At 42.0% G+C, this 12,644-nt stretch overlaps 1 protein-coding gene across 2 annotated transcripts; it reads right to left on the bottom strand.

Moving 5' to 3' along the window:
* Positions 1 to 1,334: 1,334 nt before the first annotated feature.
* Positions 1,335 to 12,436, bottom strand: angptl2b (angiopoietin-like 2b). 2 transcript variants are annotated; one of them, XM_017417372.3, is made up of 5 exons: positions 12,255 to 12,436; positions 5,788 to 6,683; positions 3,665 to 3,858; positions 2,445 to 2,715; positions 1,335 to 2,356 (listed from the first exon to the last, which is right to left on the bottom strand). In XM_017417372.3, the coding sequence occupies exons 2-5, from the start codon at positions 6,656 to 6,658 to the stop codon at positions 2,157 to 2,159; spliced, it is 1,536 nt and encodes a 511-aa protein (XP_017272861.1). In that variant the 5' UTR covers positions 6,659 to 6,683; positions 12,255 to 12,436; the 3' UTR covers positions 1,335 to 2,156. The 2 variants fall into 2 exon arrangements, with proteins under 2 accessions (XP_017272861.1, XP_017272860.1); XM_017417371.3 differs by lacking the exon at positions 12,255 to 12,436 and adding an exon at positions 11,910 to 12,245.
* Between the last annotated feature and the right edge of the window lie 208 nt (positions 12,437 to 12,644).

Raw genomic sequence — 12,644 nt, 5'->3', positions numbered from 1 at the left:
AAAGAAAATGGATGGGTTGGTGTTATTTTGCCAGGGCTCTATAAATTGGATGTGCCAGGTGAGCTACAGTTTGTGAACTTGTTATGTTGAGGCTCCCCTCATCTAAAGATGACAACCCCCCCTATGCTCTCCATGACATATATGGCCTATTTGGAAGTGGCTGGATCACGCAGCAAATTTGGACCAACCCCTCTGTGTGAAGTCATAATTGCTGCTCCACTCTAAGCACTTGTCAGACAGTTTATTTTTTCCCCTTCATTATTTTCCAAATCCTTGAGACACACTCCTGCATCCCTCACCAATCTCTCTGTCAGTCAGCAGCACATTTCCATGACTACAATACCATGTACGCCCATGATCGCACCATGCCCTGGCCACGGCTCTCTCAGATTGCGTAATCGTGCAGCTGTGCTCTAGAGGATCACACCATGCCAGCATGACGCTACCACCATGGGTATCATGTCTGCGCTGGGCTGTTTCCGTGACCTGGTCACAGTCTGCATTTTTATTTATTTTTTTAATGTTTCAGAACCATTTATCCAGAAGGGCTGGATGAAGATGCACAACTCCTTGACCAGCCGAATTACGATGCAGCTTCACTTTGCTGCTGCAGCAACAAGAGACGCTTTTTCTGAGCTCTTCCAAGCCACATCTACACACCTCTCAGAAAAGAAACTTTAAATATTTACAAGAGAACTGAGTTAGCACGTCGTTACTACAATTACCAGAACAGTGACTGTAATCATGGATTCTGGATAGTACAGGTACTGTGAAGTGGATGCTGCTTGTATAAAATACAACAAAAAAAACAAAACACACTGCTGAAATCATTTCAGCTGTATGATTCATGATATGAATAGATCTAGGTCTTCCTTGTCACTAAATTTGGCGCTGGAGGTGGGGTCGTAGCCTCAGCATGAGGCCATTGTTGCTTCAGTTTCCGGATGACCAAGCCATGCCGGTGTACACAAGCTGCACGTCGTGGACAAGCTGCCACCTCACTCCCACGCTTCCCTCAGGACCCCGGTGCGCTGCCTCCACAAGAATAAAACTTCTTGACTTTGGCACGGAAGTTTTATACATGCTCAAAACCCCTTGTGGACCAGTCCCGACCTATCCAAGGTAATGGGAGTTCACTGTGACTTTTACATGCCTACAGATCCTGCAAAGACCCTTCACAATCTGGCTGATTCTTTTTACGTTATAGCATGCTCTTTATTCAGTGTGAAGTGTGCCTAAGTAATTGTTCGTCTTACATACTTATATAGAAGCTATTTTCGTACTTATCTGTTTTGTTTTGTTTTTTACCAAAAGGCACAAGAAATGAAACAAAACACTGTACATATTTTATTGGAACATAATGATGGTATAACCTTTTAAATCTTTTTGTTTTTTTTACAAATATCTTATGTACAAACATGTTGTGTTGGAGCTATTGGCATCAACAAACCAATACATTTATACAGTAAATACAGTGCTTAATTTATACAAGCAACTTAAAGAAGCATTAAGCAGTTCAAAACCTTTCATTAAAATTAGATTGTACCTTCTGAAAATGTATCGATGAGTCCGTTTAAAAAAAAAACAACTTTTTTTGAAATCTAAAAGTAACAAATTAATATGTTCAGATATTTGTTTTATTGTTTTTGGTTTAGTGTAGAAAGAAAAGAAAAAAAGACTCCATTCTGTTTGTGCATTTTGATAATCAAGAGAAGTCAACTATCTTTACTGTTCCTGAAAAATAAACATGTTTTTAGCATGACATTAAAAGTTAGCCACTGGATACATTTCCTGTGTCGACCGCAGTTGTTTTTGACCTCCTATATAGATATACTGAAGGGTTCCTAATGTAGAGCTGTTTACTTACTCCGATGGAAAAAAAGAGCACACCTAAACTTCCTGTTTGCCGGGTTTTATTTAAAGTACCTCCTGAGATATAAGTATTCTTTACATGTCTCGTATGGAAAAGGGCAGCAGAATAACGATGGACACCTGTGAATGTTTGGAAGACCAGTATCGCCCTGATGTTTCAGAATTGCACTTTGAGCATCATGTTTCGCTTTGCTTCCTGACTGTATAGTACCACTTCATTAAAAATAAAAATAAAAAAATGAAAGAAAGTGAGAAATGCAGTACAAAACATATTCCTTGGCTGATTAGTGGAAGGTGTTAGAGTTAGGACGGATCATCATGACTACTTTCTTGAGTGAATAGGCTCCTCCCCTGAACTCCGCCCAGTAGATTCCGTCTTGGTAGCGGCTGCGGTAGTGTCCTCCTCTGTACCAAACTCCATTCAGATTTGAGTGGGCGCACGAGTTGTACCACCAGCCTCCCTTCTGATAGTGAGCACAATTTCCTGAAGGGAAAAAAAGGGGATTTTGAAATAACAGCAGTCAGACATACACAGATTAACACAGATTATTCTGGGCTGCTGCGTGTTGTACCTGTGTATGCGTCACGATCTCTGTCCAGTGTTGTGAACTGTTTGCCGTTATGCCAGGTGAGGGAGTCCCCGGCGTTGCCATGGTAGCGGCCCACTCTCAGTCTGTAGTAATCAGCTTCGGGCTCCACTCGGAAGCTGGCGTACTCGGCGAACACTTTTCGGCCACTCCAGTCCTCCAGCGTGATCAGCAGCTTGTAGGTTCCCTGGTTTGTCAGCCAGTAGATGTTTTCCAGACCGAGCCAGTACTCTCCGTCGATGTTGCCAAATCCATTCTGTGAAGCACAGTAATAAAAAACAAAACAAAACAAAAACAAAAAAAAGAGAAAAAGAAAACTATTATCAGAACGGTTAGGAAATCCTTTCTGAATGTTCTGGGAAAAGCTTTGAACAGTTAGTTTGGATGACCTGGAGAATGATTCAGGGTCACTGATCCTGCGCTGGGGGGTAGTTTAAAGTTTTGTCTCCTTTGTTTATTGTCAAGGAACATTATTGGAAATGGACCTTTCAAGTCAAGTTTGTAGCTTGCATCATCTACCCAGGCTTCCAGTGTTATTTTATTATTGAAAACAGCAGGATGCACTACATTCAGCGAAGGAACTCAACACACGGAGCGCTGTCTAACTACGGCTTACCTCATACTGTCAGCTAGTTTGTGGTGCCTTAAATCAGGGAAGCATTACTTTTAAAGAATGTACAAAAGTTGTTGTACGTTTCATGCGGTTAAAGATTTTTGCAAAAGTCTTGGCAATGCCTCTGTTGCTGTTCAAACAAAGATTTAATCAGGGCCCTCTTGAATTGTTGGCCTACAAGTAAATGTTTTCCAAGAAAGTCCCTCTGCCTGTGGGAAGGGTTTCCCATTTAATAGATAAGGAAAATGGGTTGAAAACAGCCATTTAACACATATGTCCTCATGTAGTATTAGGAAAATTAAATTATTTCCTTGGCACATCAGACGTGTTCACAGTCAGCTAATGTGACATTTAAGTCCCCACTTTTATTCACATACTTGTATTTTAGTCTTAGGTCATTTCTCAAGAGAATTTTGCTGGAATATTTTAGTCAGAAAGTTGTGACTGAGGCAGGTAGTACCACAGCAGCTTTAAAAGCTTAACAACAATCTGTTCATTAGTTCACATCTGGTTAGCGTCAAAAAGACCTAACACAAGCCACCATTTTCTCTTCAAACTATAAAGTCTTTGATTCGGTGTGAAGTTGTTGCACCTTGTATGTCTCCCAGTTCCTGAAAAAGTTGACAGAGCCGTCCACCCTCCTCTGGATGACCGTCCAGCCACCTGGATCGTGCCGCTGGTCACACCACACCTGCATGAGGCGGTTGGCGTTTTCTGGCTTCACCAAATACATACCGCTTCCAGTGTGGCCATCTTCCAGAGCCTGCAGACAATCCCTAAATGGGCCTAAACAGACAGATTCCACCAAAGACTTGGTCAGTTGCAGCTGTGCCACCATGAATACAGAATAGAAATGAGAAAAGAATTAGTTATTATGACACAAAACAAATGCTTTGCTCTGACATAGAGAACCCCCCCAAAGCCCCCAACTTTCTTAGTAAAAGTTCTCTGTGTCTTTAAAATTGATTTTGGCTGCTTTTCTCACGAGGGAAATGGCTACCGGGCTGCAGAGCCAACAGAAACACTGGCAAGAGGGCAAAGGGAATCCTGACTACTGAATGATGAAACAGTAGTCAGCATGTTTCCATCATCTACCATGATTATGTTTTATACAAACACATGCATTTCTTTTTCTGGGTATACCCTTTAGGTTTTTGTTTTTTTTTTATCATTCTTTGGCACAGACCTAATTAAGATTAATAAATCTGATTTTGATTCTCCTTTAATTTGGCAGAGTGTCTACTCAGCATGTTTTAAAAAAATTACAATAGGTTGTGGGAAATAAAATTCATTTCACAACAGAAATGGAGATTTATTGCTGCATATTTTTTCCAGCAGTTATATTACTGCTGCAGATGTTTTACAAATTCTGTGCAAGGTCAGAATTACCATTAGATCCATGGTGGAAGTCACTGAAACCTGCTTGCCTAAGCCAATTAGGTTTTTACCCTAAATTGAAATGGCAGATTTGGAGAAAAAAAAAAAGCTAAGGGGCAACTGGCTCTCTGGCAACATTTTGTTTTGAAAGTGTTTTAAGTTTTCAGGAATCCACACTTGTGCGGTTTGCCAACTGGCATACATTACCAAGTGTTTAAATACAGTGAGGTCATATGAGGGTAAATGTAATAAGAGAGTCGTACAATGATGGGACTGAGGGGTACACCAAAGGGGGATACGACAATGAGGCGGCATGTAAGTAGCAAACAAACACCCACTTATTATACCTGCACATGCTTTAAAGATCGTCTTAATTATATAACATTTGCTCTGGGTGATGTCTTTTCTTTGGCCAATGCTCAGTCATCCATTCACTCTCAGGAATGTCTCTGTTTAGCAGAGACAAGCCAGAGAGTTGCCCTGCCCTGGCCTGCTCTTTTCTGCTTGATAAAGTCTGCTTCTTCAGTGGAACATATGACTGATTCTTTCCTGGTGCAGCTGGAACGAATGACATCACTGATTCCGGGTATCTTTTTCCTGTTTGAACCTACCCCCCTCGCCTTTCTCTTGCTGTATTTTCGGTTTGCTACCTCTTTCATCTGTCTCTTCCGTACCATACTGTATTCCTGCATGTATGCAGCTCTCTTTGTGTTTAGGGTTTACTTTTTTTTTTAGGGTGTTAGTTCTTTGGCTATGGGCAGGAAATTACTTGCCTCTTTTTAAGCAATCAGTTCAAAGGCTGCTATTCTCACGGTAGGCATTAGTGCAAAATGCCAATGGAAAAAAGCTCCCCCGTCATCATGGAAATGATGTGTTCATTTTTTTTTCTCGCTTCACCATTTTCCACCAAAGCATGGTTTCTAATGAAAAGAAAAAGTTAATAGCCCATGCAAAAGCCTCTTACATCTATTTTTAAATCTGCTTATCTGTGTTCAAAAGACCATTCGGCACAGGGCCAACAAAGTAGTCATTTTAGGTACACATATGCACCTTACTGCTTAATGTTCTTTTTTTTCTTCCTTTCTTTTTGTGAGTTAAACTATGGTAATTAGATGATAGCCATCTGAAAAAGACCAGAGACAGCAACCTTTTTGTTCTGTTGCTTTAGCCCTTCTGGAATGTGTGGAACATTGCTCTAAATGAAAGAATGGATGGTCTTGTGTATATTGATGTGGTTGCTCAGACAATCTCTTGTTTGTGACTGTTTCAGATAGAAATGGGTATTTTTGTCAGAAGCCATTAAAAATAAATGTTCTCAATGGCCTTTTTGTGACTCACCTTTAGGCTCGTCTGTGGTGGATGGGCTGTGCGTACCAGAGGGCATCGGTTGAACGAGGGACTTTTGATCACTTTGGATCTCATTGCTGATCGGGTTGCTGCTGCGAGGAAGGACGGGTGGCTGGTAAGGCTTGTTCAGAGGTGGTGATGGTGGAGGGGGCTGAGGCCGTGGCTGGGAGACCGGTACGTAACGCTGAGGGGGTCGAGTCTGGCACTGCTCCTCCAGCATGGCAATAAGAGCCGACTGATTTGTGGCCAAAGACGATAAGTGATGGTATTTGTGCTCAAGGTCTTTGTATCGGCTGGTGAGCTGTTGCATCTCAGAGGTTTGGTTCAAGATCCTGTTCTCCATCTGTGCTAATTCCAGGGCATTGTCTCTTTTTCTGATAATCTCGTGGAGAAGCTGCATGTAGAGCTGAGTGACTCTTGAGTTCATATTTCTGCTCTCCTTCCTCAGAAGCTTGACCTCATTGACAATACCTCCATCCACCTCCACCAATTGCTGTAGCGTCTCAATCTGCCTCTTTTGTTTCTGTAGCTCCACATTTAGCAGCTCCAACTCTTGTTTGTGGACCCGGTTCTCCAGCATAGCCTCTGGCTCCTTGGAGTTTACGCAGATGGCTCCAGTAACTTTTTGTTGCGGCACAATAAAAGTGTAGGAACACTTGTCCTGTGGCTGATCAGCTGGTGCACGTTTGCTTCTTCCAGCATAGAGAAACTCTCCTTCTAGGTCATCCTCACTGCTTCCAAATTCTTGGGTCTTGTCCTTGCCATGGCTACTGCCTGACAGACTCCCCTGCGTCAGCTGGACACCACAGGCTAGTCCATAAACGAGAAGGACCCCCAGCAGGACTATTGGAGGGGGCTCCATGAGTTTGTGTCCAACTCACCAAAGCCTGAGGAGAATTTATAAGAAATGGCAGTTCATGGTTACATTGTAGTTTTAGACTGTGAAAGAGCATTTTTGTAAAAGTTAGGCAGAGAAGATTATGAGCCTTATGATTGGGATGGTATTCATTTTTTGATATCTCGACACTGTTGTCAAATTAAACCTCATTTAATGATGCATCGTCTGCTTAGAACTGCTTGTCTAATTTTAGGAGTTTTCAACTTCAACTTCCACAACTTCCAATCGATGTTCATTGTTTGGATTACAAATGGACCATTCAGTAATAATAATAAATATATATATATATATATATATATATACACACACACACACACACACACACACACATATGAAAACTAATAAGGTCACAGCACTGACATCGCTTCCAAAGGGTTTTTTTTTCTCCTTTTTTTTATTTATAAAAAGGATTACCAGCATGTTTGCCTGATCAGGTCTGAGCAAAGACTCCAAAGGTGCTTGTGGCGAACACAAAGGGAAAGCAGGTGGTGTTAGATTTATATCATTGTCATCTTTGTGGGCCATAGGCTCTCAGTAACCAGTTAGCTCTGCTTATGCTTGTTCTTTCATGACACACTCCTTTGATTGCACCACGTTTCTGTTCCAAGAGGCTGCTGAACTTTGTTTTCTTTGGGACGTGGGGGGGTAGCTTGAGCTTGCACAGTGTCCTCCTCCTCTTAAGCTGGGGCTAAAGAGGAGAAAGACGCTGTGGCTGCTGCTCTATTGTGAAAGGTTGCGATGGTAATAAACACATAGTGGCATGTTCTTGTTTTGGTAGATTTTTCCTACATAATTTCTGCCCGCAGCTGAAAGGCGGGCAGGGATGGGGTTTTCCTTTGTCTGTGTGTGTGTTTGTCTGTTGATTTAGCTAAATATCTATGAACCAGTGGATGGGTTTTAATGAAACTTTAAGAAAGTAATGATTGAATGTACATCTACAACTGATTTACTTTTTCAGTCCACCCAATTGAAGTTGGCCACCACAGTCAAATAATCTTAGCAACCACACAAATGGCTTTACTTCAGTCAATTTTACAGATATAAAGCTATTATTTGGTGTGGTAGTACCCGAGAGTCACCCCCAGCAAATACTTTGAGGGATTGCACAAAATTTTTGTTTAAAAGTTGCTCTGGAAGTATATTCTTCTCACACGCATGTAAATTCATGTGTACCATTTTTTTCTTAACTTTTAGACAGTTTTTGAGGGTCATTTCCTTATTTGATGTTTGAAGACTATATATAAAGAAATACTGTTGCTACCATTTGACTGCCTGACCCTACTGAGCAATACGTGTCCTCCGTTTCCTTCACTTTGGATTTGAAATTTTCCGGCTAAGGCATCACCTTTATTTTGACTGAACTAATGCGAATATTAAAAGCAGAAAGTTACATGTCAGTTTACATTTGTTCTGTTCTTTACTAACCGGAATGAACAGCAGAAACATGGAAGCGCCGTGCATGAAAATCCAAATCTTGTCAGGCGGCAGCTGTCAAAGATCTGAGAGGAAAACGCTTACTTGGCATGCTGAGCAAAACAGTTGCTGCTGTGACGTCCCATGTCAGAAAGTACATGAAACTCATCTGTGATGTATAAAATGTACAAATCAGACTTTTCATGGTGGCTACACTGTTGTAATTTGTACTGGCATGTGTAAGTCCAGTCTTTACTATCATAAGTAACATGCGTTGAGGAAAGCCAAGTAAAATATTAATTCTGTCCAACAATGCGCTCATCTCTTTAATCAGTTGTCAGGACAGTGTTGAGCTTAGTTTGCTGTCCTGGCTCTGCTTCTCTTTGGGCAGCTGCCATGGCCTGTCCTTTACACACAATCACTCCTATTTGTTCGCAGGCCTGGACATCTTTGCTTGTGGAAAAACTGAGACACTACCAGATTATGCTATTCAAGACGCTGATATTGATTGCGTTGCATCAGTCCTGTCCACAGCCTCCTTCGAAGGAGGAAAACACTTGGAAATGGAAGATAACTTTAATTTCTGCGACATAATGATTCACTTTATATGTGTTGTCGTGTTTAAAACTATAGTTACAAAGAAATATCAATTCCAAAGAGATAAATCTAGACAAGACTTTCATCGCTTCAGAATTACCCACAACTTTCTCCAAGGTTACAGGAAAATTAAAAGTGCTGTTTGGCCTCAAATAGTTAACAAAACTCATTCTTTTTTTTTAAATTGCATAAAGTTTTTAAAGATGTTGTAATGTTCTTCGCTCGGATAAGAAGTCTTTGGGTTCCATAAATAAGAGCAACAAGGTCATTACGTTCTGAGGAGTGTTAAATGAAAGGCACTGCATGTTGTCGTGCAGTGGTTTCCTGTATAACACCTATCCAGAGTCAGAAGGAGCCTGTCTAATCTCAAGGAATTATCTATAAGCCCATAATTACTGCATACGGATGTCAGTCGTATGAGCTTCCTTCTCACATTCTTAATGTCTTCCTGAAAAACTGTACGGAATATCATTTTTAGCATTAAAATTAAGGGAAAAAGTCAGAGAAAAGTTGCTGTTTTTTTCCTGGTTAATCTGGGCAAACAGCCAGCGCATTAGATTAGAGAGTTGGAGAGGAGAAATGCGGCGCTTTTCGAGAGCGTGACCCTTGGCACAATCAAACCCTCTTGCCGTATCTGTCTGCAACTGACCGTGTAAAGACATTTTCTTACTGCAGAAAGCTTGGAAGGGGAAAAAGTCTCGGTGGATGAGTTACTTTTGTAAAATCTTTATCATACCATCCCGGTTAACTCACTAGCTGATTGTTTCCTAACACTTTTAAAAACAGTACCTAAACGTACCCCTCAATTTAATATTACCACACTAAATTAATTGTAAAAACATAATGTTGGACCATTTTTACTCTTTGCCACCACGTCATGTGAAGTACGGCATAAATCTTAAACTGCTAATAGAGCTAGCACCTCATAACAACACCTCTGTGAATGCCTGACACAAATTATACACAGTTCTAACTGTAGTTTTCATGGAAATAATTGCAATATAGATGATTTGCTGAAGAAATTGCTAATAAAAGAGTACAAATAAGCACACACTGAGATAATTAGAGCAGTTCTGAGCCTGCTCTTTGTAATGTGTTGATGAGTGGATTTGGCTTGTGGCTCTTGTGGTTTCTCCCCTGGGATCCTGATCCTGTCTCTTTGAACCTTTTTTTTTTCCCCCTTGCTGTAGAGTCCCATTTTGGACATTGTTAGCCTGGAATCTCCTGCTCTAGGCTTCGTTACTCTTCAAAGCTGAGGGGAAACTGTTTGCAGCTTGTGATGAAGTGTCTGCTTGCAAGTGTATCTTTGCTGTAGTTTTTCTTTTTCTTCTTGTTTTTAAGTAACAACGCTCGCTGCCTCCGTGTCCCAGGGACCTCGAAAGTCCCATCTGCCTCGGCAGAGACAACCTGTTATTAACCCATCTGGAGTCTGCCGTAGGGAACAACAGAAAACCTTCACCTCCTTCCTATCTGTTAACAAGTCTTTTTATTGTTGAAGAATTGGTTTGCTCACACAAGCTGCTACTGCCTGGCCAGGGGCTGCAGTGATTAACAGGTGTTGAAGTGTCAAAAAGACACAGTGAATCGCTCCTCATCGCCATGTGATTGGCTGGCCCACTAAGGCAAGTTCTTAAAGTCCGCTTCACACCAACATGTTTTGGTTAAGCTGTCTTCAGGTGAGAGGTCTGTGTTTATATGACTCCTCGCCGCGCTCGAGCCTTTCTGGTCATGCTCAGCACATGTTATTTAGAAGGTGGGCAGACAGCTCTCGCTCAGACTGCCTCTGTATCTCTCACCCCAGCCCCTCTCATTTCAGCCCGGGCATGGCATTCTTCACATTCTCCGTCACCTCATTAGAGAGAGCTGCCACACTCCCATGGAGAGTCGGTGGCAATGGCAGGCAGACCCTCTGCACAGAGGACCACCCCTCCCTCCCACCCCTCCCTTCATCCCCGCCGTACCTATAAGACATATATCTACTAGCCCAATACGTTCCCAGTGTCCTACTTTTTCTGTGTGAATGCTTCATAATCCCATTATCAGCATCCACAATGGGCGATCACATCACAACTGCACAGCCCCTTATTTGTCAGTGGCCAAAAAAGAAGAGGACAGTTTTGGGCTGCATATTCAAATTAGTGCCAACTCTGCTGAGAGCTGTCCTACACGACACCCAATATGTGTTGGATCAGAGTCAGAGGGAATTTGCCCGGGGTAATCTGCACTATTACGATAGCTCAACAGTAATCTCATTCTTTGCTCCGAATTGTGATCCTCCTAACAGGACATCCAAAACCTGATTTAACTGCAGTTCATTAACGTAGTTTTAAGTGTTTGTGTCAAAGCTGTGTGTTAAACTTATTTCTTTCTTGTTTTCGGATTTAAGTATCTCATACTTGTTCCGCGATAGGAAGGCAGAGGGTCTTGGGGAATTGTTTTCGATAAGTACCAGCATTGTACCTCAAAGCCTCCTTATCCAAACACTACTCTGGCAAGAGAAACAAAGAGGGGATTCAGCTGCCAGCTCCCCTGTCCATTTTTCTTCCAGGGGAACATCCTGAAGCTGCTGTCTGCTTGCCATGGTAGGATTATTTTTTCCCATTAGATGTGAATGGGTTCTTTTAAGATGATGAAAAGAAGCGTTTATCATTTAAGAAAAAAAAAAAAATTGACATTTTGCAAATCGCCCCTCCTCGTGCTCTTTTGCGGATCTTTGTTTTGACAAGCGTTTTCTCGAACAAATCGGCTGCAAAAACACTCCAAACACAACTGGTAATCTCTGTCCACCATGTGCGCTAAATTAAACTCCAAACGTAATAATCAAATCAATGCAGTTGCTCATTGTAAAGTAAAATGAGCCTCTGGCACCAAACGTTGAGTCAGATAGCAGATGCTGCATGACAAGTGGTGAATCTGAGATGACTCAAAATCCTTGTGTGGAGCTCAGCAGCTTCTGAGTGAAAAGCCAAAGAGTGACTTCATAATGGCGGATTAAGTGCATAGGCATTGTGTCAGGAACTTAGCTCATTGTCTAAATTCTCATCATCACTAACACAGACCGTCGGTTCCCCTGTAAAATTCATTGCTACAAGTGTTGGTATTCATTGTCAGGAGTTTGACAAAATACAATGTATGTAGGAGCTTTCTCTGCCAAACTAACCAGAAAATGAGAAAAAATATTACAACAAAGTCACTTTATGCTTACAAGATAACTGCACAGTGCTGATGAGGCTCCTTTAGTTGTTTTGCCCTCCTCCTAGAGTCGTTTGAAGTTTCTCTTGGTAGAAAGTCATCCCAAGTGGGAAGGTTTCACCCATACGTTTTCCTCTCTCTTTCTTTCTGCTCTCTGCCCGTCCACTTTCTGTCCCCTTAGTCCAATCCAACAGTGGAGAAGCAGCAGGGCATTAAGGTTTGTTACTAAAAGGCTGTCATTTGCCCAACAGTAGCCCAACCTCCCCGAAACTTTCTGGCAAACATTGAAAGTTGTTCCAAAAAAAAAAAAAAAAAATCCTCTTAAAAAGTTTGAACCCTGAGAGGAGACAAGTGGTACCTTTAGTTTGATGGTGGAGGTAATTTCCCAGTAAAGTGTGTGAGTCCAGGGCCAGGTGGTGGACTGCCTGTGGCCTGTTAGGAGAAGACTGTCACTTTTCTGTGGGCTGAATCCATCACTTCTGCCTCACAGCTCTAAGAGGCTGTCTCTCTCCGCTGCACCTCTCTCACTCTCCCTCCTTGGTGCTCTTAAATGATGAAAAATGCTCTCAGAGCCTCCCCCTCGCCCTTAAAATGAACACATTCTTGTTTAAAGCAGCAGCCGTCTATCTCCACCCCTCCTCCCCGTGGTACAAAAGAGATCCACATGCATGCACAACACAAGCTGCTCAGACACTCTCTCACACACACACACATACCACACACTGCTCAAATTCCCCCCCACCCCTCC

Source organism: Kryptolebias marmoratus, linkage group LG1 (genome assembly GCF_001649575.2).
Source record: "Kryptolebias marmoratus isolate JLee-2015 linkage group LG1, ASM164957v2, whole genome shotgun sequence".
In the NCBI taxonomy this organism is placed as follows: domain Eukaryota; kingdom Metazoa; phylum Chordata; class Actinopteri; order Cyprinodontiformes; family Rivulidae; genus Kryptolebias; species Kryptolebias marmoratus.
Note: the sequence above shows the minus strand (reverse complement) of the source record. Positions and strands in the feature narration are given on the sequence as shown.

What these genes read in the sequence shown, in the direction of transcription:
- angptl2b (XM_017417372.3), bottom strand. Translation starts at nt 6,658, where the DNA reads ATGGAGCCCCCTCCAATAGTCCTGCTGGGGGTCCTTCTCGTTTATGGA. An exon ending in CACCACAGACGAGCCTAAAG is followed by an intron (nt 3,859 to 5,787) that starts GTGAGTCACAAA and finishes CTGTCTGTTTAG; the next exon opens with GCCCATTTAGGGATTGTCTG. An exon ending in GGAACTGGGAGACATACAAG is followed by an intron (nt 2,716 to 3,664) that starts GTGCAACAACTT and finishes TGTGCTTCACAG; the next exon opens with AATGGATTTGGCAACATCGA.